The sequence below is a fragment of the Lepidochelys kempii genome, chromosome 1, assembly GCF_965140265.1.
Source record: "Lepidochelys kempii isolate rLepKem1 chromosome 1, rLepKem1.hap2, whole genome shotgun sequence".
In the NCBI taxonomy this organism is placed as follows: Eukaryota; Metazoa; Chordata; order Testudines; family Cheloniidae; genus Lepidochelys; species Lepidochelys kempii.
Window position 1 is genome coordinate 8,939,866 of NC_133256.1, and position 26,145 is coordinate 8,966,010.

At 44.6% G+C, this 26,145-nt stretch overlaps 1 protein-coding gene across 1 annotated transcript in view; it reads right to left on the reverse strand.

The window, feature by feature from the left end:
- The window catches only part of LOC140907619 (disintegrin and metalloproteinase domain-containing protein 9-like), a 136,056-nt gene that overhangs the window by 35,404 nt on the left and 74,507 nt on the right, over positions 1 to 26,145 (reverse strand). The window contains exons 11-12 of the mRNA XM_073333955.1: positions 11,858 to 11,963; positions 3,245 to 3,428 (exon numbers count right to left, since the gene is read on the reverse strand). Of these exons, the coding sequence (XP_073190056.1) occupies positions 3,245 to 3,428; positions 11,858 to 11,963 (290 nt within the window). The remainder of the gene's footprint in view (positions 1 to 3,244; positions 3,429 to 11,857; positions 11,964 to 26,145) is intronic.

The window sequence follows — 26,145 nt, forward strand, 5'->3', positions numbered from 1 at the left end:
TAGAGGGCAACCTCTGAGCTGATGAGATCCTCTGTGCCAAAGCAGGCTGCCTGGCTTCTTCAAGCAGGTGCTGTTTCAGATGAAGATACCTTGCCACTTGAGTCTATTTCGTGAACGATCTGCAAATTGAACACTACTCCTTGACATTGGCTTCACCTAGACACAGCAAACACTCCACGTGGGATCGTTCCCAAAACAACAGACAATGTTTAAATCCTGGTGAGGGCAACACCAGGGAAAACTTCAACAACTACCTAACACTAAATCTAAGTAACTATACTCGGGGTACTAATTAACGATATACAATTAGAGAACAAAGTCACTAAATAGAAGAAGGTGAAATAAAAACCACACAGAGCTCTGACTCCAGCTACGGGCGATAAGAAGGAACTAAGGGAGGCTCGGGGCAGCACTGCCTGATATAGTCAGTGCAGGGGCTATGGCCATGAGATTATTGGTGAGTCGGGCTCTGTAGTAATCCTGAGATCTAGTGAGGACACAGAGAGGTGTCAAGAAATTACTTGTAAGGGACATCAGTGCTGAGGAAGCCGGTGCCACATCCCTCCATATTGAAGATTCCACAGAGACTGAAACAGTCAGTGGTGAGTGGGATTTATTTAGTAATGGCAGTGCCAATATAGATGGCACTGGGATGACCATGCTGAACACCCTGGAGCTGTGAGGGATAGTGCCAACAACTCTGGTGTCATGGTGGAGTGTAACAAGTGCATCTGTGCCCTCCTATCCCCTCAAGCCTTCGGTACCAGCTCAGAAGGTTTCTGGGATGGTTCTTTATGGTGATGCAACACTGACAGCTCTGACCCTGCTTCTTCCCATGCCAACTCCAACAGCACGATTAAAAAACATTTCCTCCTACCCAGCACTGGAGACAGAGAATGGTGAAGAGAAGCTGACTTGGAGTCCAGCTCTCTCAGTCCTTGGACAGCAGGGATCCCTAACTGACTGAAGGATTTTGTAGAGTCTCTTTTGGTTTCTTTGCTCCTCCTGAGCTTGGTGTCATGTCTCTGGTAACATGACTCTGTTCAGAATCCACCATAAACCTCATGCATTTTCCATGAGGAAAATGTTTATTCTAGTTTGTCTCTCCTTCCATGTATATTTCTTAATAATTTGCATATTGAACACTTAGCAATGATGGGCTCTTCATCCAAACAGTAGAAATACGTGTCATGGGTCTCTGTCAGAGGAATACCCCCTCTCCCTCATCTCCCCAGACACTCCTCAACAAGAGGGGCATGATTTAAAGCCAGGAAATCTGTTAGACCTGCAAGAGAGGTCTCCCTACTGAATGGGGAGCAAGCAGATACCGGAGACAGTGTTGGTATATAATACTTTAAATGCTCTTTATTGATTATAAAACAAACCTTACTCCACATTCACACCCCAAACATACTATTCCAGAGTCCAAAGATCAGAGTGGTCCTGATGGCTAGTCGACATTCCTTCCATCAGGATAAGTTCATAAGATGCGGGGAGCCGGCGAAAACCACATCTATATCCAGATGGGGCTCTAGATCAATAAATGACTCTGATTTGCAGAAGTCATAGGCAAACATTTATAGTCCATTCTGTCGCGACATCGGTTCTTTGCCTTTGTTTACTAGGCCTTCTACGCACACAATTCCAAAGAGACAATCCTGGCCATGATCCAAGATGTGCCACTTCCTCCAGTTCTAATATAATTTTATATTAGTCCAGCTGGTGTTATTTCATTTTCTGATGATTTCCTGTATTTTTCTCGGAACATAAGATTGTTTTTGCACAAATAGTTCTAATAGTCCTTGACCTTAAATTCTTGTTTCAGTTGCTAACTTGCAACGCACGTATTCATGTCAAGCATGCGTCATTCATACCAGGCCGCAATGACCTATAACATACTACATTGTGATGAATATATATATATATATATATATATATATATATATATATCCCAACAAATCTAGGCTCAGCCATCATTCCCAGATACAGTCTATGCTCTATTATTTTTTATTTCTTTTTTTTTTTAAATATATTTTACTGCCAATGGGCTAAATGAAACATTAACAACTACAGGAAATTAAACAAACTACAAACTTCTACTCTAACTACAAAGTAACAAAGTACAGTAGGGACACAATGTTATTCCAACTTTCTGTCTAAGCAGTGGGAAGGAACGGAGTGGCACTTGGGAGGGGGAGCACGAAGGTGTATCTGGTACATTCTGAACTCCTGTGATGGGGCACACAAGCACCTTTAGTGGGATCCAATTTTGCAGTAACTCAAAGAAGAATGCAGACTTCCTTTTATGCTGTTGGGGAAAAGATACCAATACAGGAGTTAAAGAAGTTGTACAGAAATGTTGTTGTTTATAAATTTCCTGGGCCTTTTTGCATTTTTAAAGACAAACTTTAAAGAATTTAAAAACCACAGCTGAGAAAGTGAGTATTATGCACCTAGTAGACTAGATTGTACAGTCATAAAATAAAAATATAGTCACAGAAAAACAGATAAGTAGCTAGATAAACTCCTGTACACTCACCCAATGGAAGAATGAAATGGGCCCAATCATCCCATCAGTCACAAGCATGTAACTGCTGGGACAAATACCCTCCAGGTTTTTAAGCACTATTTTAACATTTGAGGATTTTGCTTCTAGATTAATATTGCAAACCCAGACAGATACCCAGGCAGAGCAGGCTTAGCTCAAGCCTAACTATTCTCAGAGCATGTTGCAAGATACACCTTTTTGTACAAGCCTTCTTCCTGGAACATTAGCATGTGTCTTTTTATCCTGTGCTGGCATATACAGAGAAAATGAAGATTGATTTAGACAGTTTAGCACATTCAGGAGAGTAGGAGACATCCAGAGTCAGATTTTTAAAGGTATTTAGGTGCCCAAAGATAGGCAGCTAGTGGGATTTTCTAAAGTGCCTAAGCACCTAACTTCAATTGAAATGGGAATTAGGCACCTAGGAGCATTGGAAAAATCTGACTCTTATCTCTCCACATACCCCACAAAAGGGAAGAATATCTGTTGCCACTAATCACTCATGTCTTTTGAAAGATTAAGAAGGGGGTACCTACTGGTCTGCCTAAGCCACCTGTGGAGAACAGGTTGTCCTCAGAAGTGTCTTAGAAGCTTTTCAGGTAAGGGGAGGGAAGGAAACTTAGAGAGGGGAACAAGGGTTCAAGTCCTCCTCTGTATTTAATCCATTCACAAATCTAACCGTACTTACTACAGTACCTTGTTATCACCACATGCTGTGCCATCTCTCACCGATCCAATGTCTACTACCTCCATCCCAGCACTAAATTCTGTACCCCAACACAAAACATTGCCAACTGGAGTCTGAACTATGGACCCACGATAATTGCTTTGAGATATTTTTTTAACATTAACACACTGTAGTCTTCCACACAAGACATCTCTGAAAGAAAAACAACAAGAACAATTGCTTCAAGATTTATACAGACATTTGAAGAATTCTGTATGGGAGTTGTGGTGTATCTTACCATGGAAGATTCAGAATCACTCCCATAAGACCTTCCCTACATCCTCTGTGCCTTGATAATCCCACTAATAGCCCAGCCTATGATTACTGACCTTTCTGCCATGGAGGATTGTGTCCAGTTCAATCAGGAGCTCATCAGTATGGTTGCAGTTGGTAAAGAGGTGAGGGCAGAACAATGTGGGTTGCTGCCTCTGCCTCCTAGGCTGAGAGCAATGGGGAGGGGTGTGCACTGCTGGCCTGATGCTCAGGAATAAAGAATTGAACTAAAGACCTGAATTTGGAACCTAGTCTATAAGCCTACTGTTCTACTCCAAGCCCTATTACCATTCTCTGTAAAGTGCTCTGGTATGTATGAATGAAAGTAAAGTGATTTACCTAACAATACCTGAATTTCTTTGAGATGTATTGTATATATATATACACACTATATATATATATATATATATATTCTACTCTTGTTGCACATGAGCCACATGCACTCAAAATTGAAGTCTTTTGTCCAGCAGTAGTGTCTGGTGGGCCTTCCATAAACCCTGAGTGTCCTTGTGCTCACATACCAAGGGCACAAAGGATGGAGCAGCTCCCAGTGAATTCCTTTGCCACTGCAGAATCTAGAGCTCTATACTAATAGATAAGATGGGCCATGAAATATATATATTTATAAATATATATTAAATAAATATATATATATGGACAACACATTTAGAAGAACTGCAGTTACTCCAGTTCTTTCTTTTTAAGGGCTTTTCCATATATATATATTCCACTTTTGGTGACTCACAAGCAGTAACCCGAACTAAGTAGGTAGAAAAGACACATCTGACCTTGGATGTTTCTACGATGGAATACTGATTTGTAAAAGTATGGATTGAACCCACCTAGCTGCCTGAAAGGGGTATGCTTTGTAAGAAAGCTACAGTAGTATGAGCCAGAATCCATCCTGGGGCAAATAAGATCTAGCTGTGTTAGAGTCTGTTACTGCAGCCATGTATTCTATTCTTTGCACCAGTGTTAATCTAGACTTTTCCTTGTTGGCTCTTAGGCGGACAGCAAGGAAGAAATGAAGAATCAGTTGGATGGTGGATTCCACCTACTGTGGTGACTTTCCCCGAACAAGCCAATAGTCCAGATAAATTACATTATTATACCCTATCTTCTTAGGTAAGACAACTGCTAGAAGCTTGATAAACACTACTGGCCTTGAATAGATACCAAAAGAGAGGGTCCTCTGAGACTCATAGGGATTCTATCCAAGCTACAGGCTTAAACACTTCCTGTGCACTGGATGTGAAAGTGTGCGTCTTGCAAATTAAGAGTTGCAAACCAGTTTTGCGGATCTAGTGATGGAACAGTGGATGCCAGGATTACCGTTCTGAATCTGAAGTGATGGACGAAGGTATTGAGCTCCTTGAATCCAGAACGACGTGCCGATCTCCCTTCTTCAGAGTTATGAAATTATTGGAATAAAACCTTTCCCTCTGATATTGAGGCTGAGCCTTTTTTATTACTCCGAGATACAGAAGTGAGAGCTCTCCCCAGTGCAACAGCCGCCTCCCATGAGATGGGTCCCTGAAGAGGGAACAGGAAAGGTGGGGAGAGAATAAGAGCAGTATGGAACTGAATGAATTATCCAGATGAGATTATTTCTAGGACCCAGCAGCCTGCTGGTAAGTTCCATGCATCATGGAAAAAGCAGAGATGCTTCCAAAGTGGGAGGGGAAGAAGGATCTAGATCCTGTGAACAGACTGTAGTGCAACTCTTGATCAACCCATCACAATGGCTGCTTGGGTGCAGATGAAGATTCAGTTGAGACTGTGTCTTGAGACAGGTCTCCTCTTTTGACAGCATTGCCCCTTTCAAAGAGGCTCTGAAGTTCTTTGGTGGAAGAAAGTGCTGGGCAAATGTCTTTGTCTTGATGAATTGCAGGGTCTTCCTTATTTCTCTTCGGGGAAGAGTGTAGATCCAAAAAGAGCAAAGAGTGGCTTGGGAGTCCTTCAGGAAGTGAAAGACATCAGCAGTCTATGTACTAAAATGTTCTGGACTGTCCAAAAGAAAGATCTTCCATGGTTCACTGGGTCTTTTGAGGAGATCTAGAACCCTAGAGCCAAGATATCCTCTTCATTAACACTGAAGTTGCCGTAGGTCAGGGTATGGTGTCAGCAGCATCCAGAGCTTCCTAGAGAGATGTTCTTGCAATTAATTGGTTCTGTGAAATTGATGCTTTAAACTCTTCTGATACCTTGAGGCAAATTTTTTATGAAGTGAGAGAATTTATTATAATTCAGAAAATTATAATAGGCACATAATGCCTAATAATTTGAAATTCTAAACTGAAGGCTTGCTGATGAATAACTTTAACATCCAAATAAATCAAGATGTTTTGGTATTTTTCTTTTGTTTTCATTTTTTGTTGTCTGTTCTTCTCACTGGCAGCAACTAGCACCACCAAGCCTGCTACCAAGTGTGTGTAAAAATATTTTTGTTAGGTTTTGTCTCTGGCCAGGAGGGAATTTATAGCACTGTATACAGAAAGGTGGTTACCCTTCCCTTTATATTTATGACAAGGGAACAGGAAGATATGGCTATAAGCAAAGCTAATTTACTGGTCTGAGGCAGCTCCTGCTCAGAAATGTCCTCTGAATGTTCAGGTTGATGTACTGCTAGTTGAGAAACTGCAGTTTCCTGATAAGTAGCTGTCAAGGCTGATTCCCAACTCTGGCACTTCGAGTGCAGAAGCTGGGGGCCCACAAGGATTTTAAAAATTAATACTGGTCACTCCAGGCTGGTATTAAACTCCTAAGGTCACAGCTTCTCTCTGACCTTGGATAGGTACATGCTGCCACCACCCAAGTGCGAACCCCCCCGCCCCCTTTTGAGAACCCAGGAAGGAACACTTGGGAATTCCTTCCTGTGGGGCACCCTCAAGCCCTTTCACCCCCCTTCCCAGGAAGGGCTGAGAAAAATACAAAGGAAATCAGCTGTTGCCACCAGCTAATTAAACAACATATGCACAAACCTTTTAGGGACACAAAAATCCAATTCTGTTCTTAAAAAAGGTAAATTTTATTAAACCCAAAAAGAAAGGAAATACATTTGGAACTTAGGCTTTTTGCTAGATCTTAAAAGAAACAATTACAAAAATCAAGCATCAAGATAGCTCTCTTGAGGTTCAGCTTAAAGGTTACAAGCAAAACAAAAGCATCTGGGGTTAGCACAGAGGCGTCCACAAGCCAATAAGAAATAAAAGAAAAAACCCTAATCGCGTCTTCCTAGACATTCCCTAATTACTTACATATTTGGGGTTTCAGATAAGTAAGTTGAGGTATGATCTGATGCTTTTTCATACTTGATTTTAAAGCTTTTTACAGCATAGCTCCAAGCCCTCTCCTGCTCTGTCCCCTCTCTCTGGGGGGGGGGGGGGGGGGGAGGGGGGAGCGGAAGGGAGGGGAGGGACAAAGGGAAGTTTTTTCTCCCAATTTTAAAAAGTTCTAGCCCTCCCATTGGCTCTTTTGGTCAGGTGCCCACTCCTTTTCTTTTACCCAGCCAGGGAGACTTTTTAACCCTTCACAGGTAAAGCAAGCAGATAACAGCCATCAAGAGGGACTTTATAGCTAACTGGCTGGCTGGGTGTCCATAAAAGGCAGCTACGCCCCTTCATTTATCACAGTAGCAAAGGAGGACTTAATCCTCGGAGGTGATTTAAAGGTGTGATGTCTCAAATGATAAGGACCCCAGGTGTTCCAATAAGGGTGTGTTGGGATGTTGTAGGGGGAGGGGCCCGGGGGTCATGGGACAGGATACCAGGGCATATGTCTACCCTCATATTCCCTAAAAGAACAAGATCTAAATGAATCCCTCAATTTCCAACCTAGTTAATTCACATGAAGAGGCCTTAGGGGAATAATGAATGGATCCCCTGTCTATTATGTTGTGACTCAGAAGACAAAGAGAATAAACATTCCAAGTCTAGGGGAGGGGCTGCCAAAGCTGACGTACTAGGCTGAAAGATAAGTCTAGGGAGCTTGTTCTGAGGAGACACCCAGTGCCAGTGTGACAGTGGGCATTGGTACTGTCGAAGGAATGTTATTTCTTGCAGGCAGTAAAGGAGATTCAGGCTTCTCTGACACTCATAAATCCCCTGGTACCACCTACTTTCTTGGTACCAACCAGAATGGCGTTGCAAAAAAAAATCACACTTGATGGTGCCGATATGGTAAGTACCGAAAAAAATCAGTATCAATATAAGCTCTATCAAAGTGGTCATTACCAACGATGCTCTACCATGACAGCCATCGTTGGAGTGCTCGGTGCTGAAGTAGCCATTTATTTAGTATGTCATTGCAGTACCGGGATTCTGGTACCATGCTCCTTCAGAGGTACTGCAGTACTTTAAGACAGTGGAATCTCATTGGAACAGGAGCTATGGGGTGACTTGGACCTCTTCTTAATATAGGTTTATGTAGGTGATCTCCCTCTTTACCTGAGGAGTGATGCTCCTTTTCCTCTAAAGACTTAGTTCTGCTGGTCCTAGCACATCTGAAGCTGAAGCCTTGAAAGACAGGGCCCAGGAGCGAACAGATCCTGAATTCACAGGGACGCACCTGAGGTGGATTTTGAGGACTTTACACATACCTGGATCTAAAGCCGGTTGCCAAGAGCAGTCTAACAAAAGCAGCCAGTACATTGCTGGCCGAGAGATCCTGATCTTGAGCACATGGGACACGTGCACACCAAGAGTGGAACATATATAACCTGTTCTTCAAAACCTCCAATGATGGAGATTCCGCAACCTCCCTAGGCAATTTATTCCAGTGCTTAACCACCTTGACAGTTAGGAAGTTTTTCCTAATGTCCAACCTAAACATCCCTTGCTGCAATTTAAGCCCATTGCTTCTTGTTCTATCCTCAGTGGTTAAGAAGACCAATTTTTCTCCCTCCTCCTTGTAACAACCTTTTACGTACTTGAAAACTGTTATCATGTCCCCTCTCAGTCTTCTCTTTTCCAGACTAAACAAACCCAATTTTTTCACTTTTTCCTCATAGGTCATGTTTTGTTCACATCTTTCCTAAAATGTGGCTCCCAGAACTGGACCCAAGACTCCAGTTGAAGCCTAATCAGCTTGGAGTGGAGCAGAAGAATAACTTCTCGTGTCTTGCTTACAACACTCTGGCTAATACACCCCAGAATGATATTTGCTTTTTTTGCAACAGTGTTACACTGTTGACTCATATGGACAAGCACTTGTAGAAATAGTAGTTTTCTTGTTATTGTCATCAGAGTTCTGACAGGGTCTATTGTGGTTGTCCTGTTTCAGGTCAGAGCTCAGATGGTCTCCCTTCCATGCATAGGAGAGAGCTGATGAAAGACATTTTTTTCCTGGATGGGGAAGGGGGTGAAAAGGTAAGGGGAGCAGGACAGAGGCCAAGGAGAGAAAGCATGGAGATTTTGGGAGGGGAAGGCTGAGGAGAGATCAAGGAGATATGGAGGTGGGCTAAAGAAAGATAGGAGAAGGAGGAGAAAATGAGGGCGAAAGGAATAAGAGGATTTCCAAGACAGTTATGAAATGAGAGAACCTTTGAGCATTTGGCTAATCTAAAAAGGGTCTCTCCTGCTTCAGCTCTGCAGAGTCATACAACCCACCACCTAATGAACACAGTTAGTCTGCTCCCTTTCAAAAACTACATCTCTGAGGATAGATTCCCTGTCAGCCTCCCACCCAGGGTCATCAGCTTAAATATCCTCCTCCACATCAAGAGCAATGGAGCAGGAAGCTCTAACTGTGGTACACGTGGGGCCGATATGTAATAATTTAGGAAAACTGATCTATATTAATTTATTGTATTTAACCAGGTCATGGGGAATGTTTGCTGTATGACTATATTGAAATCTTTACTGTATGCATATGGGGGTTTAGGTGAATAGCGGGCTGTTAGAAGGTAAAACACCCACCTCCTGGTAAAAAGGGCAGGAAGTGAAGAAACAATGCCTGTGCTATTAAGCTGTGAAGATGCTGCTCCCAGGCACCAGATAAATTACAAGATTTATTTTGCCAAGATTTGGAGTTAACAGATCAAAACGACAACAAACAGTTAAAAAGTCACTCTCTAAAAGGGAGTAGGGGAGTTGTCAGAGAAGTATTCAGAGGAGCAGACTCACTCAGAGACAGGCCCTGCGGGATAGGTCTAAAGCAACTGGGTCTTCCTAAGCTTTCAGAGGTATGACAAGCTTTAGATAACACAGGTATATATGGCACCTTAGAGACTAATCAATTTATTTGAGCATGAGCTTTCGTGAGCTACAGCTCACTTCATCGGATGCATCCGATGAAGTGAGCTGTAGCTCACGAAAGCTCATGCTCAAATAAATTGGTTAGTCTCTAAGGTGCCACAAGTACTCCTTTTCTTTTTACGAATACAGACTAACACGGCTGTTACTCTGAAACAGGTATATATATATAGACCTTTTATTGTTTTCAAATCTTTTTTCTCTTATGCTGTGCTGTGTTCCTGCTTTTAAGAATCAACAATGCTTTGTTTTAAGAAGGTTGTCTGGTTATTGTATAAAACATTAGTCACAACTCAAGGGAAGTTTTGCTGGGCCAAATTCAGTCAGGCCTGCTGACAAATCCTGGTTGTTACACACAGGGCTGTAGCCTGAGACCAGTCGGAAGGGTGGGATAATCATGGGATGCTACCCCAGGACAGGGGAAGTCAAGAGGGGAGTATGTTCAGAGAGAGTAGAGGAGTCAAAGGTGCAGCGAGCTCTGTAACTGTGACACTAACTTCCTGGCTGTTTAGAAGAAAGGTGGATACACTGCAGTCAGGGAGCCTCAGTGCTGCAGGGAAATTCCACCCAGTCTGCAGGTGAAATAGGTTGTGTATTACTTTCAACTAAAAATTGAGAAGGCAGGACATACTGCAGGATGAGAGCCACATCTCCATCCAGTGATCCTTTGAATGAGAAAGGCAAAGTAAAATGGACACTTCTCTGGGCAGAACTCTGCATTAATTAATTCTACAGGAAGGAAAAGACTTAGGGAAATAATCATCAAAATGAACCAAAGGCAAACCCAAACTGACCCATGGCAAAATCAAAGCTTGGCTTAGTTAACAAGAAAGTTATTACCACATACTGGGAGGCAGGACAAGTCGGCAAGATCAACTATCCAGCCTCCATTTACAGAGGATGAGAAATATGAGGCAAATAGGCCTGCATATACAAACTGAATCCCCAAATTATGATTATTTTTAGGAGGAAAATACTTTTTAATGTCTCAAAGTTAAAATCTAACTTTTCATCTAGATTGTGGGTGAAAAAATGCTGTTCAAAGTTGAGCCCCTGAGTACCAAAATATAAACGGGAAGTTACAGCATCTGTTTGTAGAATAAGGAACTGTGCTCTATGTGCATGGCTGAGTGTATGTACAATTGGTGCTTTCCTATTATTTCAGTTACAACTTTTTACCAGCCTTGCATTTTTAAAAAAATACATTTTTGAGTTGTGGCATTTTAGGATGGTTGATCTAACCTCTGTGAACTGACCCATGACTTCAACAGACTAAATACACTTTTCATCTATGTAATTTCTGAAATTACTGGATTGGGCTAGTTCTTCACTTACTTAGAGGTGAACTAATCAAACCCAATTGGGTAATGCCAGTGACCTCAGAAGGAGAGTGTCCCATTCTGATTCACCAAATGATTCCTGAGGACTTTCAAGGGGGAGGAACCACCTGGCTACCATCTTCAAAAACTGAAGGAACGGAAGAAGGCTTGCTGCTCACTTACCGGCTTCAAACCATGGCTTGCTTGCCTGCAATAGTTGTTGCTATGACCCTGGCTGCAGGGCTCTGGTTATACAATGTTATCATGTCTGACAAAAAGGCCTGTGTTTCCCTCATCCTCCCAGAGGCCACTGAGGGGTAGGAGTCTAGTAACAAGCAATATGTAAGATTCAACATCTACAAGCAAGTAAGCTCTAGCCACCTGCAAGTCCATTCATATAAAACAGCAGAGCTGACAAGACCACTGACTAATCTTTTCAGCCATGTGTCAGCTCCTGAGGTAGAATGAAATCACAAGAGTTGTGACAGCCATTGCCACTGCCCAGGCTGGCATGTTGTAAACTACCTTTCAAAAACCAAAGCACCCTCCTCAAACCCACTGTGGGTGAAAATGAAATGCTTAAATAAACTGTACCTCTGGTGAAATGCTGCTGAGTCTCCTCTCACTTGTCTATGACTTATTCTTCTACACTACTTCTTAAAATGCATTTTTTTATTTACAGTGATTTCTCCTGAGTACATTTTCCAGTAGATCATACAGATCAATGTAAACAACTTACTTGTGTTGGCACTTCTTGTAAGCAAGACCATCCCCACCACAGTTGCCACACCGGTCACCTTTAGTGTTCACTGTTTTGAAACAACTCAGTGGGGCCAGATGTGCTTCTGCAAAAGGGGGAGAGGAAAAGCACAAGGTAAATGACAAGGCAGAAATAAAGTGCATGGTGCATTGTACTAACCCCTCCAATCATTTCAAGGGCTTGAAGAAATGGAGGTTACTCACTGTAACCCGAGTTCTTTGCGATGGACTCGGCATAGTCACATGCATGGGAGGCACGGCCGGTGCAGCTGTGATGGTGGAACCTTTGGATAGCAGTGTCTGTTGGGGCACTCTCACACTCTCTTCTACCGCTGCCCTCATTGTTCCTGAATATTCTGAGGGCAGGACTGTAAAAGGGGACATGGCGCTCCATCCGCCTCAGTGCTTTCTGCTGCCTCCTCCAAATCCCAGGTTGTCTTTAGGACTTGGAGGAAGAGAGGAAAGTGGGGTAGGAGTGTGAATATGAAGAGTCCCTCTTCAGAAACACTGGTCATAAATGAGTAACCTCCATTTCTTCTTTGAGTGTTCTATACATATTCTCAGTCACGGGATAGTCAAGCATTACTCCTGTTAGACAATGGTGGGTCCTAATTAAAGAGGGATTGAAGTACTGCCCTGCCAAATTGTGCGTCCAATTTGGGTGCTAAGTCCAAAGAATAGTGTTTTGTAAACGTGTGCATGGAACTTCAGGTTAAAGCCCTATAGATCTGTATGAAAGGGGTCTGATTAGGGGTCTGGAACACATGAGTTATGAGGAGAGGCTGAGGGAGCTGGGATTGTTTAGCCTGCAGAAGAGAAGAATGAGGGGGGATTTGATAGCTGCTTTCAACTACCTGAAAGGGGGTTCCAAAGAGGATGGCTCTAGACTGTTCTCAATGGTAGCAGATGACAGAACGAGGAGTAATGGTCTCAAGTTGCAGTGGGGGAGGTTTAGATTGGATATTAGGAAAAACTTTTTCACTAAGAGGGTGGTGAAACACTGGAATGCGTTACCTAGGGAGGTGGTAGAATCTCCTTCCTTAGAGGTTTTTAAGGTCAGGCTTGACAAAGCCCTGGCTGGGATGATTTAACTGGGAATTGGTCCTGCTTCGAGCAGGGGGTTGGACTAGATGACCTTCTGGGGTCCCTTCCAACCCTGATATTCTATGATTCTATGAAAGGAATATGTGTAAGGCATATCATTGAAGCTGCGTTGGTCCTAGTGAAATGCGACCTCATTTTCGGAGGGACAGGGTTCAATACTAAAGTGCTGGCCTCACGAATGCACAACCTAACTCATTTTGAGAGTGTTGGAGATGTGATCACTTGACCCTTTTTATTAACAGTATAGGGAATGAATAGATGACGGCACTTTCTGAATTGTACAGTCTGATTAAACTGAAGTCCCTTTTGCATCTAAAATGTGAAGCTTATTTCTCCTACATGTGTATGTAGGCTGGATAAAACCACTGGCAATTAAGCACTTCAGGTAGGAATTTGGGATAGGAATGTAGCACAACTTTGTCCTTATGCAAAACAGTGAATGGTGGGTCAGTCACAAGGGAGTGAAGTTCACTAACTCTTCTGGCAAATGTTATGGCTATAATGAAAGGTGCTTTAGCCAAGAGGTGAAATAAAGAGCTTTCTGCCATTGGCTCAAATGGAGGTTTAATTAGCTACGTGAGGACGATGTTGAGGTCCCGTGCTAGAGAAGGGTCTTTAACTGGTGGAAGGATTTTCTTAACCCTTTCATGAATCTCTTAACTGTGTTGTGTGTGAATACATGAGAGAATGGTATACTGATATAACTGCTAGATGCAAATTAACTGATGATAAAAAGAGACCTGAGAGTTTCAGCTGTAGCAAATATTCTAAGATATGCTGAACCGGGGACATTGTTGGGGCTACATTATGATTGTTTGGCCAGAGAACAAATCTCTTCCATTTGAGGCTATTACACTCCAGTATTGATTCTTTCCAAGAGTTAAGTACGACATGTACTGGACAACAAGATTGTTCTATCAAAGCCCAGGCCATCAGATGTACAGAATATAGGTCTGGGCAATCTACTTTTCTGTTAAGTCAACAGATCTGGTGTAAGAGGGAGAGATTGGTAAACTCCTTTTGATAGCTGAAGGGGGTCTGGGAAACACTGTACTTCTTTGCCAATCAGTGCCTGAAATATCTCATTTTTGAACAAGGTGTAATGTGTTACATATGTAGCTGAGGCCATAAAGGTCAATTTGCATTTGCCCTATATTACTGACTTCCCCAATCCAGACAACTAAAACCTCAGTGAGTACATAACCCTTTAACACCATGGTACCGTATGCCATAAAAACTAGAACAATATAAAATACATTAAATGGATTAAAAGTGAGCCAATACATCTTAAAATGTAATTGTAAACGGGGAATCACCATCTAATGGGGTCCTGCAGGGATTTGGTCTTGGCCCTGTACTATTTAACATTTTTATTGTTGAACTAGAAGAAAACATGAAATCACCACCGAAAAAGAGTGCAGAATACACAAAAATTGGAGGAGTCGTACATAATGAAGAAGACAGATCAGTAATATGGAGCAGTATAGATTGCTTGGTAAACTGGGAAGAAATAAACAATATGCATTTTAATGTGCTAAATGTAAAATGTATACTTCTAGGAACAAAGAATGGGGGACTCTACCCTGGGAAGCAGTGAGTTTGGGGGGAGGGATAGCTCAGTGGTTTGAGCATTGGCCTGCTAAACCCAGGGTTGTGGGTTCAATCCTTGAGGGGGCCATTTGGGTCAAAAATTGGGGATTGGTCCTGCTTTGAGCAGGGGGTTGGACTAGATGACCTCCTGAGGTCCCTTCCAACCCTGATATTCTATGATTCTATGAGTCTGAAAAAGATTTGGGGAGTGTGGTGGATAATCAGCTGAATATGAGCTTCCAGTGCAATACTGTGGCCAAAAGGGCTAATGCAATCATTGGATGCACGAACTGGGGAATCTCCAGTAGCAATAGAGTGTCAGAGACGCAAATATAGGTGGTCATGCCTACTCAGAACCAAAGTCAGAAGTAGGCTTCTGGCCAGAATTGGAGCTGAGGGTCAGAGCTAGGTTATCTCGAGTGAGGCAAGGCAAAGACAAGGCCAGAGCCAAGACAGGAACCAGGCTGGTTCCAGGGCAGGAGCAGGGCTGCGTCCCAGGCAGGTGCAGGGTTGGAACAAGGTGGGATCAGGGCTGGGAACAAGCAAGCAGAGGGCCGTGGGCAATCCAGTTTCTCAGGTTACTTCTGAGGGAGCTCTTAGAATCATAGAATATCAGGGTTGGAAGGGACCCCAGAAGGTCATCTAGTCCAACCCCCTGCTCGAAGCAGGACCAATTCTCAGTTAAATCATCCCAGCCAGGGCTTTGTCAAGCCTGACCTTAAAAACCTCTAAGGAAGGAGATTCTACCACCTCCCTAGGTAACGCATTCCAGTGTTTCACCACCCTCTTAGTGAAAAAGTTTTTCCTAATATCCAATCTAAACCTCCCCCACTGCAACTTCAGACCATTACTCCTCGTTCTGTCATCTGCTACCATTGAGAACAGTCTAGAGCCATCCTCTTTGGAACCCCCTTTCAGGTAGTTGAAAGCAGCTATCAAATCCCCCCTCATTCTTCTCTTCTGCAGGCTAAACAATCCCAGCTCCCTCAGCCTCTCCTCATAAGTCATGTGTTCCAGACCCCTAATCATTTTTGTTGCCCTTCGCTGGACTCTCTCCAATTTATCCACATCCTTCTTGTAGTGTGGGGCCCAAAACTGGACACAGTACTCCAGATGAGGCCTCACCAATGTCGAATAGAGGGGAACAATCACGTCCCTCTATCTGCTCGCTATGCCCCTACTTATACATCCCAAAATGCCATTGGCCTTCTTGGCAACAAGGGCACACTGCTGACTCATATCCAGCTTCTCGTCCACTATCACCCTTAGGTCCTTTTCCGCAGAACTGATGCCTAGCCATTCGGTCCCTAGTCTGAAGCTGTGCATTGGGTTCTTCCGTCCTAAGTGCAGGACCCTGCACTTATTCTTATTGAACCTCATCAGATTTCTTTTGGCCCAATCCTCCAATTTGTCTAGGTCCTTCTGTATCCTATCCCTCCCCTCCAGCATATCTACCACTCCTCCCAGTTTAGTATCATCCGCAAATTTGCTGAGAGTGCAATACACACCATCCTCCAGATCATTTATGAAGATATTGAACAAAACCGCCCCAGGACCGACCCCTGGGGCACTCCACTTGATACCGGCTGCCAACTAGACATGGAGCCATTGATCACTACCCGTTGAGCCCGACAATCTAGCCAGCTTTCTACCCACCTTATAGTGCATTCATCCAGCCCATACTTCCTTAACTTGCTGACAAGAATACTGTGGGAGACCGTGTCAAAAGCTTTGCTAAAGTCAAGAAACAATACATCCACTGCTTTCCCTTCATCCACAGAACCAGTAATCTCATCATAAAAGGCGATTAGATTAGTCAGGCATGACCTTCCCTTGGTGAATCCATGCTGGCTGTTCCTGATCACTTTCCTCTCATGCAAGTGCATCAGGATTGATTCTTTGAGGACCTGCTCCATGATTTTTCCAGGGACTGAGGTGAGGCTGACTGGCCTGTAGTTCCCAGGATCCTCCTTCTTCCCTTTTTTAAAGATTGGCACTACATTAGCCTTTTTCCAGTCATCCGGGACTTCCCCGGTTCGCCACGAGTTTTCAAAGATAATGGCCAATGGCTCTGCAATCACAGCCGCCAATTCCTTCAGCACTCTCGGATGCAACTCGTCCGGCCCCATGGACTTGTGCACGTCCAGCTTTTCTAAATAGTCCCTAACCACCTCCATCTCCACAGAGGGCTGGCCATCTCTTCCCCATTTTGTGATGCCCAGCACAGCAGTCTGGGAGCTGACCTTGTTCGTGAAAACAGAGGCAAAAAAAGCATTGAGTACATTAGCTTTTTCCACATCCTCTGTCACTAGGTTGCCTCCCTCATTCAGTAAGGGGCCCACACTTTCCTTGGCTTTCTTCTTGTTGCCAACATACCTGAAGAAACCCTTCTTGTTACTCTTAACATCTCTGGCTAGCTGCAGCTCCAGGTGCGATTTGGCCCTCCTGATATCATTCCTACATGCCCGAGCAATATTTTTATACTCTTCCCTGGTCATATGTCCAACCTTCCACTTCTTGTAAGCTTCTTTTTTATGTTTAAGATCCGCTAGGATTTCACCATTAAGCCAAGCTGGTCGCCTGCCATATTTACTATTCTTTCGACTCATTGGGATGGTTTGTCCCTGTAACCTCAACAGGGATTCCTTGAAATACAGCCAGCTCTCCTGGACTCCTTTCCCCTTCAAGTTAGTCCCCCAGGGGATCCTGGCCATCCGTTCCCTGAGGGAGTCGAAGTCTGCTTTCCTGAAGTCCAGGGTCCGTATCCTGCTGCTTACCTTTCTTCCCTGCATCAGGATCCTGAACTCAACCAACTCATGGTCACTGCCTCCCAGATTCCCATCCACTTTTGCTTCCCCCACTAATTCTACCCGGTTTGTGAGCAGCAGGTCAAGAAAAGCTCCCCCCGTAGTTGGCTCCTCTAGCACTTGCGCCAGGAAATTGTCCCCTACGCTTTCCAAAAACTTCCTGGATTGTCTATGCACCGCTGTATTGCTCTCCCAGCAGATATCAGGAAAATTAAAGTCACCCATGAGAATCAGGGCATGTGATCTAATAGCTTCCGTGAGCTGCCGGAAGAAAGCCTCATCTACCTCATCCCCCTGGTCCGGTGGTCTATAGCAGACTCCCACCACTACATCACTCTTGTTGCACACACTTCTAAACTTAATCCAGAGACTCTCAGGTTTTTCTGCAGTTTCGTACCGGAGCTCTGAGCAGTCATACTGCTCCCTTACATACAGTGCTACTCCCCCACCTTTTCTGCCCTGCCTGTCCTTCCTGAACAGTTTATAACCATCCATGACAGTACTCCAGTCATGGGAGTTATCCCAGCAAGTCTCTGTTATTCCGATCACGTCATAGTTCCTTGACATCACCAGGACCTCCAGTTCTCCCTGCTTGTTTCCAAGGCTTTGTGCATTTGTATATAAGCACTTGAGATAACCTGTTGATCGCCCCTCATTCCCAGTATGACGCAGGAGCCCTCCCCTCACAGACATTCCTGCCTGTGCTTCCTCCCGGTATCCCGCTTTCCCACTTACCTCAGGGCTTTGGTCTCCTTCACCCGGTGAACCTAGTTTAAAGCCCTCCTCACTAGGTTAGCCAGCCTGCTGGCAAAGATGCTCTTCCCTCTCTTAGTAAGATGGAGCCCGTCTCTGCCCAGCACTCCTCCTTCATGGAACACCATCCCATGGTCAAAGAATCCAAAGCCTTCTCTCCGACACCACCTGCGTAGCCATTCGTTGACTTCCACGATTCGACGGTCCCTACCTAGGCCTTTTCCTTCCATGGGGAGGATGGACGAGAACACCACTTGCGCCTCCAACTCCTTTATCCTTCTTCCTAGAGCCACATAGTCCGCAGTGATCCGCTCAAGTCATTCTTGGCAGTATCATTGGTGCCCACATGGAGAAGCAGGAAGGGGTAGCGATCCGAGGGCTTGATGAGTCTCGGCAGTCTCTCCGTCACACCGCGAATCTTAGCCCCTGGCAAGCAACAGACTTCTCGGTTTTCCCGGTCAGGGCGGCAGATAGATGACTCAGTCCCCCGGAGGAGAGAGTCCCCGACCACCACCACCCGCCTTCTCCTCTTGGGAGTGGTGGTCGTGGAACCCCCAACCTCAGGACATAGCATCTCTTGTAACAGGTCTGGGATGTGCATGTTCTTTACAGGTTCCCAAGACTGCTCATCTGGACCACAGCCTTCCCAGTCACCAGGTGCTGGTACTTTGCCCTAAATCGCTGTGAGTCAATGTCAAGGTTCCTCCCCCATGCTGAACTCTAGGGTACAGATGTGGGGACCTGCATGAAAAACCTCCTAAGCTTATTTTTACCAGCTCAGGTCAAAACTTCCCCAAGGTACAAAATATTCCACCCTTTGTCCTTGGATTGGCCGCTACCACCACCAAACTAATACTGGTTACTGGGGAAGAGCTGTTTGGATGCGTCTTTCCCCCCAAAATACTTCCCAAAACCTTGCACCCCACTTCCTGGACAAGGTTTGGTAAAAAGCCTCACCAATTTGCCTAGGTGACTACAGACCCAGACCCTTGGATCTTAAGAACAATGAACAATCCTCCCAAAACTTGCACCCCCGCTTTCCTGGGAAATGTTGGATAAAAAGCCTCACCAATTTGCATAGGTGACCACAGACCCAAACCCTTGGATCTGAGAACAATGAAAAAGCATTCAGTTTTCTTACAAGAAGACTTTTAATAAAAATAGAAGTAAATAGAAATAAAGAAATCCTCCCTGTAAAATCAGGATGGTAGATACCTTACAGGGTAATTAGATTCAAAGCATAGAGAACCCCTCTAGGCAAAACCTTAAGTTACAAAAAAGATACACAGACAGAAATAGTTATTCTATTCAACACAGTTCTTTTCTCAGCCATTTAAAGAAATCATAATCTAACACGTACCTAGCTAGATTACTAACTAAAAGTTCTAAGACTCCATTCCTGGTCTATCCCCGGCAAATACAGACTATAGACAGACACACAGACCCTTTGTTTCTCTCCCTCCTGCCAGCTTTTGAAAGTATCTTGTCTCCTCATTGGTCATTTTGGTCAGGTGCCAGCGAGGTTACCTTTAGCTTCTTAACCCTTTACAGGTGAGAGGAGTTTTACTCTGGCCAGGAGGGATTTTAAAGGGGTTTACCCTTCCCTTTATATTTATGACAGTCAAGGATTCAGTGGACCAAGTATTCCTCCTTTCCATAGACTGTTATGGGCTTTGGTTGGCAGGTTGGAACAGTTTGAGTTTGGATTCTCAATGCAGGGCTTTAAAAGTGAGATGTGAAAGATGGGGTAGATCTTCAAGGACTCGGGCAGCTGTAACCTCTGGGTTTACCTGTTTTATAATCTTGAAAGGGTCCAGGTGTTGGTAGTCTAGTTTGGCGGATAGGTGGCTCAATTTAAGGTTCTGGGTGTGGTAGAAAGAGAGAGCCTGAGACATGAGGCCTTGTATAAGAAGCCCACTCTGAGGCCTGAGGCCTGAACTAAGGTAGTGGTCAAGCCCTGCTACTATAAAGCAAAATTACCAAAAGTCAGGCTGTGAGCAGAAGCCAGGCTCTGTCTGCGTGCTGGCTCATGGACACTGGCAAGAACAGGGCTCGTATTGCAAAAACACACACATTCCTGAGAAGCGCTAAGCACAGGACACTCATGCAAGCACATTCCAGAAGGGTGGTACCAAGTACGGTATGAAAACACTCCCCTAAGATGATACAAGGACACGCTGACCCCCTCTTAAAGATAAAGTCAGATAACAGGGTGATGGATATAGATGATTAGATTGAACCAACACGTACAAGGTAAAGGGTGGTAACTAACCACATCAGAGGGGCAGTAACTAGCTACATCAGAGGGCAATATGTAACTTGTTTGTATCAGTGTATAAAATGGAGTCTCAGAGGGAGTGTCTTTGGCCATCCTAGGGGGGAATGCAAAGTCCTGCCATTCACTGAGCAGAGTCCATTGTTACAGGAATACACATATTAGTGGTCCGGTAGAGTCTGTGGGATAGTAGTACTGTGCTTTGTTGACAATAAACCTGGCTGGGTGCCTTCACTACTAATCTGAGTCTTGTGGTCTTTGTGGGCAGTTCTATCAAGGTCTGCTGTGTCCACTACCTGCTCAGAGCTGGGACAGCACACTGAAAGAACACACACACAGCCAACATCTGACAACATTGGGCAGAGACCCACACCTTGTCCCCTACAGCCAGATTGGGGGCAGCCCGATGATCTTGGTCCACATGGTGTTAATAGGCCTTTTTGACTGTGTTCCCTGAGCTCCTGGTGCACCTCATGTAGGTGGGAGGCTAAATCCATGGCGGCCAGTACTGGGGAACTTATGGGTAAGTGGGGCTGAAAACTATAGTTTGCAAAGGATGTGCTATATTGGGTCATGACATGATTTGCATTCTTATATGTGAACTCAGCACAGCACAGCAGGGGGAGCCTGAAAGGAATCAATTGCAAAACATTCCAGCATTCTAACGCTGGAGATTGCATTTAGTTATATTGTGATACATGCCTTAAAATGTAACTGAAATGAAAAACTGATTTGGCTAAAAGTGAAAATCTATTTATGATATGAGAATGTGTATATGTACTGCACACTTAAATGCTGCACAGTAAAAACAGTGAACAAACACTGAGTATCATTGTAAACAAAGCAAACACCTGGCAACTGGAGATTTTACACCTATTTGCAACATTAACCTTTCAGACCAAAGTAGGAATTGAGGGTGATTTACATTCTTTCTGGGTATCTCAATACCCCATCTCTTATGCTCCAAAATGTAGCCTGGCCTCAACATTTCTTTTGTCCTCAGTCTGTCCTACTCCCTCTACTCTTTAAAGTGAGCCCTTCCCATATCAATAGTCTGGATCTAGCACCTTCTGTAGTCAAAGATGACTCCCTTACCACTTAAGCAGGCATCTCATCCAACTTTCCCAAATCACCTATTCCCAAACGCCAGCTGCTTTGCTATCAAGGAGCCACTCCCGACCTCTACTGTTACTTCCTGGGTTGAGGGAGTGTGAAGGATCTAGCAGCAGAAGTTGGGCACATTATGAATGTTTAGGTATGACAGTTGGGTGACCAGATGTCCTAATTTTATAGGGCCAATCCCGATATTCGGGCCTTTATCTTATTTAGGAGCATATTACCCCTCTCCTTCTGTCCTGATTTTTCACACTTGCTATCTGGTCACCCAATATTACAGTGACTGGTGCTATAGAATAAACTAACATGTAGGTATGATGTTCAAGATTCACTAATTAGACAGGATAAGTTCAGGGAGAAGGGGGGTTTGCAGCAGAGGGCAGGCAGTGTCACTCAAGGCTCACTGCATCCAGGAATCTTGACTTGACATTGCCTCCCAGTAGCCATACAAACTCTCCCTTCCTCTATGGCAGAGACACCTTCCCAAAAGGAGAATTAGCCCATCCCCAGATGGCAGCCATTTAAGAAGTTACCAGTTTCCTAAGAGTTAAGTGATGCTATTATTTATTTTTATATACAACCAGGGAAAACTTGCCTTTGCCAAATATAGCTTTGCACTGTCTCTCATGGCTGGGGCATCTCCTTTGGAAACAATGGACATTGTCACCACACGGAGTTCCATCTTGCTTAAACACATCCTTTGGGCACCATTCTGAAGTCCCATTGCAGTACTCAGGTAGGTCACACTCACCAATTCTTTCTCTGCATATTTTTCCTTCTCTATGAAACTGTTGAAAATAATAATACAAAGATCTGAAGGTGATTTCTCTCAGGAAGCCTATCCCACAGGCTGTCATTAAAATGTTGTTTTAGCAGTTCCCTAACATCTAACCTGTAGTTACTTAGCCATTTGTTTTAACACAGCTCAGGTAAAAGGAAGATGCAAAATAAATACATTAAGTAGAACTCACTTTCTTGGTCTTATGTTGACATTTATCACAGTGCATTCCAATTCTAATCTTTAAAATAATTGTAATTCTTTTCCACTCCAAAATGATGATTAAACTCTTAGTGCTTTTAATAATTAACAATGATCAAAGAAAATATTGATTCTTGCCTATCTATTCATTTTCTTTTGCATGTTGGGTCTGCCAAGGCTAGGCCTGGGGTCACATCACTAACAATGCACAACAGCTGGAGTTAACAGTCACTGGTAAGTGGGGGAAGGGACTCAGCCAGCAATTTACTGAACAAGCACTTCATATCTTTTTACAGCATTAGAATGTCTGGCGTAAATGAGGGTCAGATCAGCAGATCCCCTATGTCAAAGAAAAGAAACTGATAGCTGAGGGGTGGGCAAACTTTTTGGCTGAGGGCCAAATCAGGGTTGCAAAACTGTATGGAGGGCCGGGCAGGGAAGGCTGTGCCTCCCCAAACAGCCTGGCCCCTGCCCCCTATCCGCCCCCTCCCACTTCCCGCCCCCTAACTGCCCCCCTCAGAACCCGTGACCCATCCAACCCCCCCGCTCCTTGTCCCCTAACCACCCCCCCAGAACCCGACCCCCTTCCTGTCCCCTGACTGCCCCGACCTCTATCAACACCCCCGCTCCCTGACAGGCCCCCTGGGACTCCCACGCCTATCCAACCCGCCCTGTTCCCCGTCCCCAGAACCTCCGCCCCATCCAACCGCCCCCTGCTCCCCCGTCCCCTGACTGCCGCCTGGGACCCCCTGCTTCTTATCCAGCCCCCCCGCTCCCCGCCCCCTCACCATGCTGCTCAGAGCAGCAGGAGCTCGCAGCCCAGCCACCTGGCCGGAGCCAGCCATGCCACTGTGCTGCCCAGCAGGAGCGGTGGGCCAGAGCTGAGGCTGCGGGGACGGGGGACAGCAGGGGAGGGGACAGGGGCTAGCCTCCCTAGCCGGGAGCTCAAGGGCCAGACAGGATGGTCCCGCGGGCCAGATGTGGCCCGTGGGCCGTAGTTTGCCAAACCTCTGTGATAGCTTGACAGGTAGGAATTAAACCTCTCTCTTCTGGAGTACTGAAGCTGCTGAGCCTGTGTATCTGGGCATCAACATGAATGATTCAGGTTGCTAAAGGTTATCACATTTTTATCTCACCTGACAGTTTTCACAGCAGAGTCCAGAAATACAGGCAGCACCTGGCTTTACCGTACAATTGGCTAGGCAACAACCATTCCGTAGGCACACCTTCAAATACAAAATGAAATAGCACCTCACTATAACAATCTGCTGCAGAGTTCTCCTGGCATAGCACTGCTCTCATACTTTATCGTTTTACTGAATGTCATTAGTGCTATTTCTTTCAAATAGTAATAAAGTTAGTGAAGTTGAGAGACAAATTCCCATTCCCCACCAGAGTTCAAATCATATAGATTTAAAAGAAATATTAAAATTTTAGATCCAAATGCTACACAAGAAATCCAAAGAGAATGCTACCGTCTAGAGAGGAAGTATAGTCCAGTGGTTATGAGAGTAGCCTAGTACTGAGAAGACTGGGTTTATTTCCATGCTTTGCTGTAATCTTCATGTGAGCTTGAGGACAAGACACTCAGGGAACGGAGGCACAGAAAAACTATTTGTGAACAGGGATAAGAGTACTTCCCTATCTCCTTGGGGTCTTATGAGGATAAATACATTTAAAAGATTGTGAGGTGTTCAGATTCTACAGTGATGGGGGTCACATAAGTACCATAGACGGATGTAATATTTCTAATGATTTGAAGACATGTGCAAACAATCTTCAATAGTTTTATTTTATGTATGCTTTTAAAAGCAGATTCACCAGGACACTAAAGAAGCATTCAGCAGCCAAAGCGCACTCGAGAATCTGGTGCTCAATTTGTAATTTACCTGCTGGTTTAGAGGATTGCATTAGTGAGACTGGTCCTATGTGCAGTTAGGTATGGGGATAGCGTAGTCCCGGGGTCTCAAACTCAAATGACCACGAGGGCCATACGAGGTCTAGTACATTGGCCTGAAGGCTGCATTACTGACACCTCCCCCCATGCCACCCTCGGCCCCACCCCCACTCCACCCCTTTTATGAGGCCCTGCCCCTGCCCCGCCTCTTCCCACCCCTTCCCTGCCCCCATTCCAACCCCTTCCCTGAGGGCCGGAGCTGCTCTAGGTAAGTGCTGGGTGGGACAGGGGGACCGCAGGGAGCTGGCAGGCCACAGGAAATAGCCCTGCGGGCTGCATTCGGCCCACAGCCCATGTGTTTGAGACCCCTGGCGTAGTCCCTGAGTCCCAATGTTTCTGGGTTTTAAGGGCTTCCCCTGTACCCCCATCTTAGTTCTCCTGGTACTGCTGCCAAAATGGGAGTGGTGCTAAGGCAACAATGGCATGGAGAGCCTTACAGGCACTGATGCAGCCATGGAACCTTTAAAGAGCAGTGACAGTTGGGCCAAGTAAACTAGATGTGTCCAGTCTCCGCTTGGACCACTGAGTCATTACAGCCAACAGCACGGTTGCATACAGATTAGCTGCAGAAGAAATTTGGCAACTGGTGTAGTTAGTACTGATGTCACAATGGCCCCAGTGAAGAGTTACCCAAGCTCTTAAACTGAGCCTATTAACGGCCTATTATGGTGACAAAGGTGTTGGTAACAACTTCATAATGTAGGTTGAGTTCCATTCTGCACTTACAGCAGGGATTCAACTGCTTTGGTATACATGAAAAATACAGCACCTCCTTCCCAAAATGGTAGCACTTACTCTCTCAATAGAGACTGAACTAATTTTCTAGAATTTACAATTTTAATTAGTTCATGGGTTAAAATTAACGATAAACTAGGTCCTTTAAGAAATTTAGCCTCCCCAGGGAAGAACCCAAGGAAGGCAAAGAGGATACAGATGAGTCATTTATGTCTAAGCTAAAGAGCTTATTCCCATGAGCCTCTGGGGTTGCTGGTAGGGAATCATAGAATCATAGCACTGGAAGGGACCTTGAGAAGTCATCTAATCCAGTCCCCTGCACTCATGGCAGGACTAATCCCTGACAGGTTTTTGCGTAACCTACTCTTAAAAATCTCCAATGATGGAGATTCCACAACCTCCTTAGGCAATTTATTCCAGTGCTTATTCCACCTTGACAGACTAAAGAAACGCAATTTTTTCTATCTTCCCTCCTAGGTCATGTTTTCCCAGACCATTAACCATTTTTGTTGCTCTTGTCTGGACTTTCTCCAATTTTTTCACATCTTACATGAAATATGGTGCCCAGACCTGGATACAATGCTCCAGTTGAGGCCTAATCAGCGTGGATTAGAGCAGAGAATTACTTCTCGTGTCTTGCTTAAAACATAAGAACATAAGAATGACCATACTGGGTCAGACCAAAAGTCCATCCAGCCCAGTATCCTGTCTACCAACAGTGGCCATTGCCAGGTGCCCCAGAGGGAGTGAATTTAACAGTAATGATCAAGTGATCTCTCTCCTGTCATCCATCTCCACCCTCTGACACACAGAGGCTAGGGACACCATTCCTTACCCATCCTGGCTAATAGCCATTAATGGACTTAACCTCCATGAATTTATCCAGTTTTCTTTCAAACCCTGTTATAGTCCTAGCCTTCACAACCTCCTCAAGCAAGGAGTTCCACAGGTA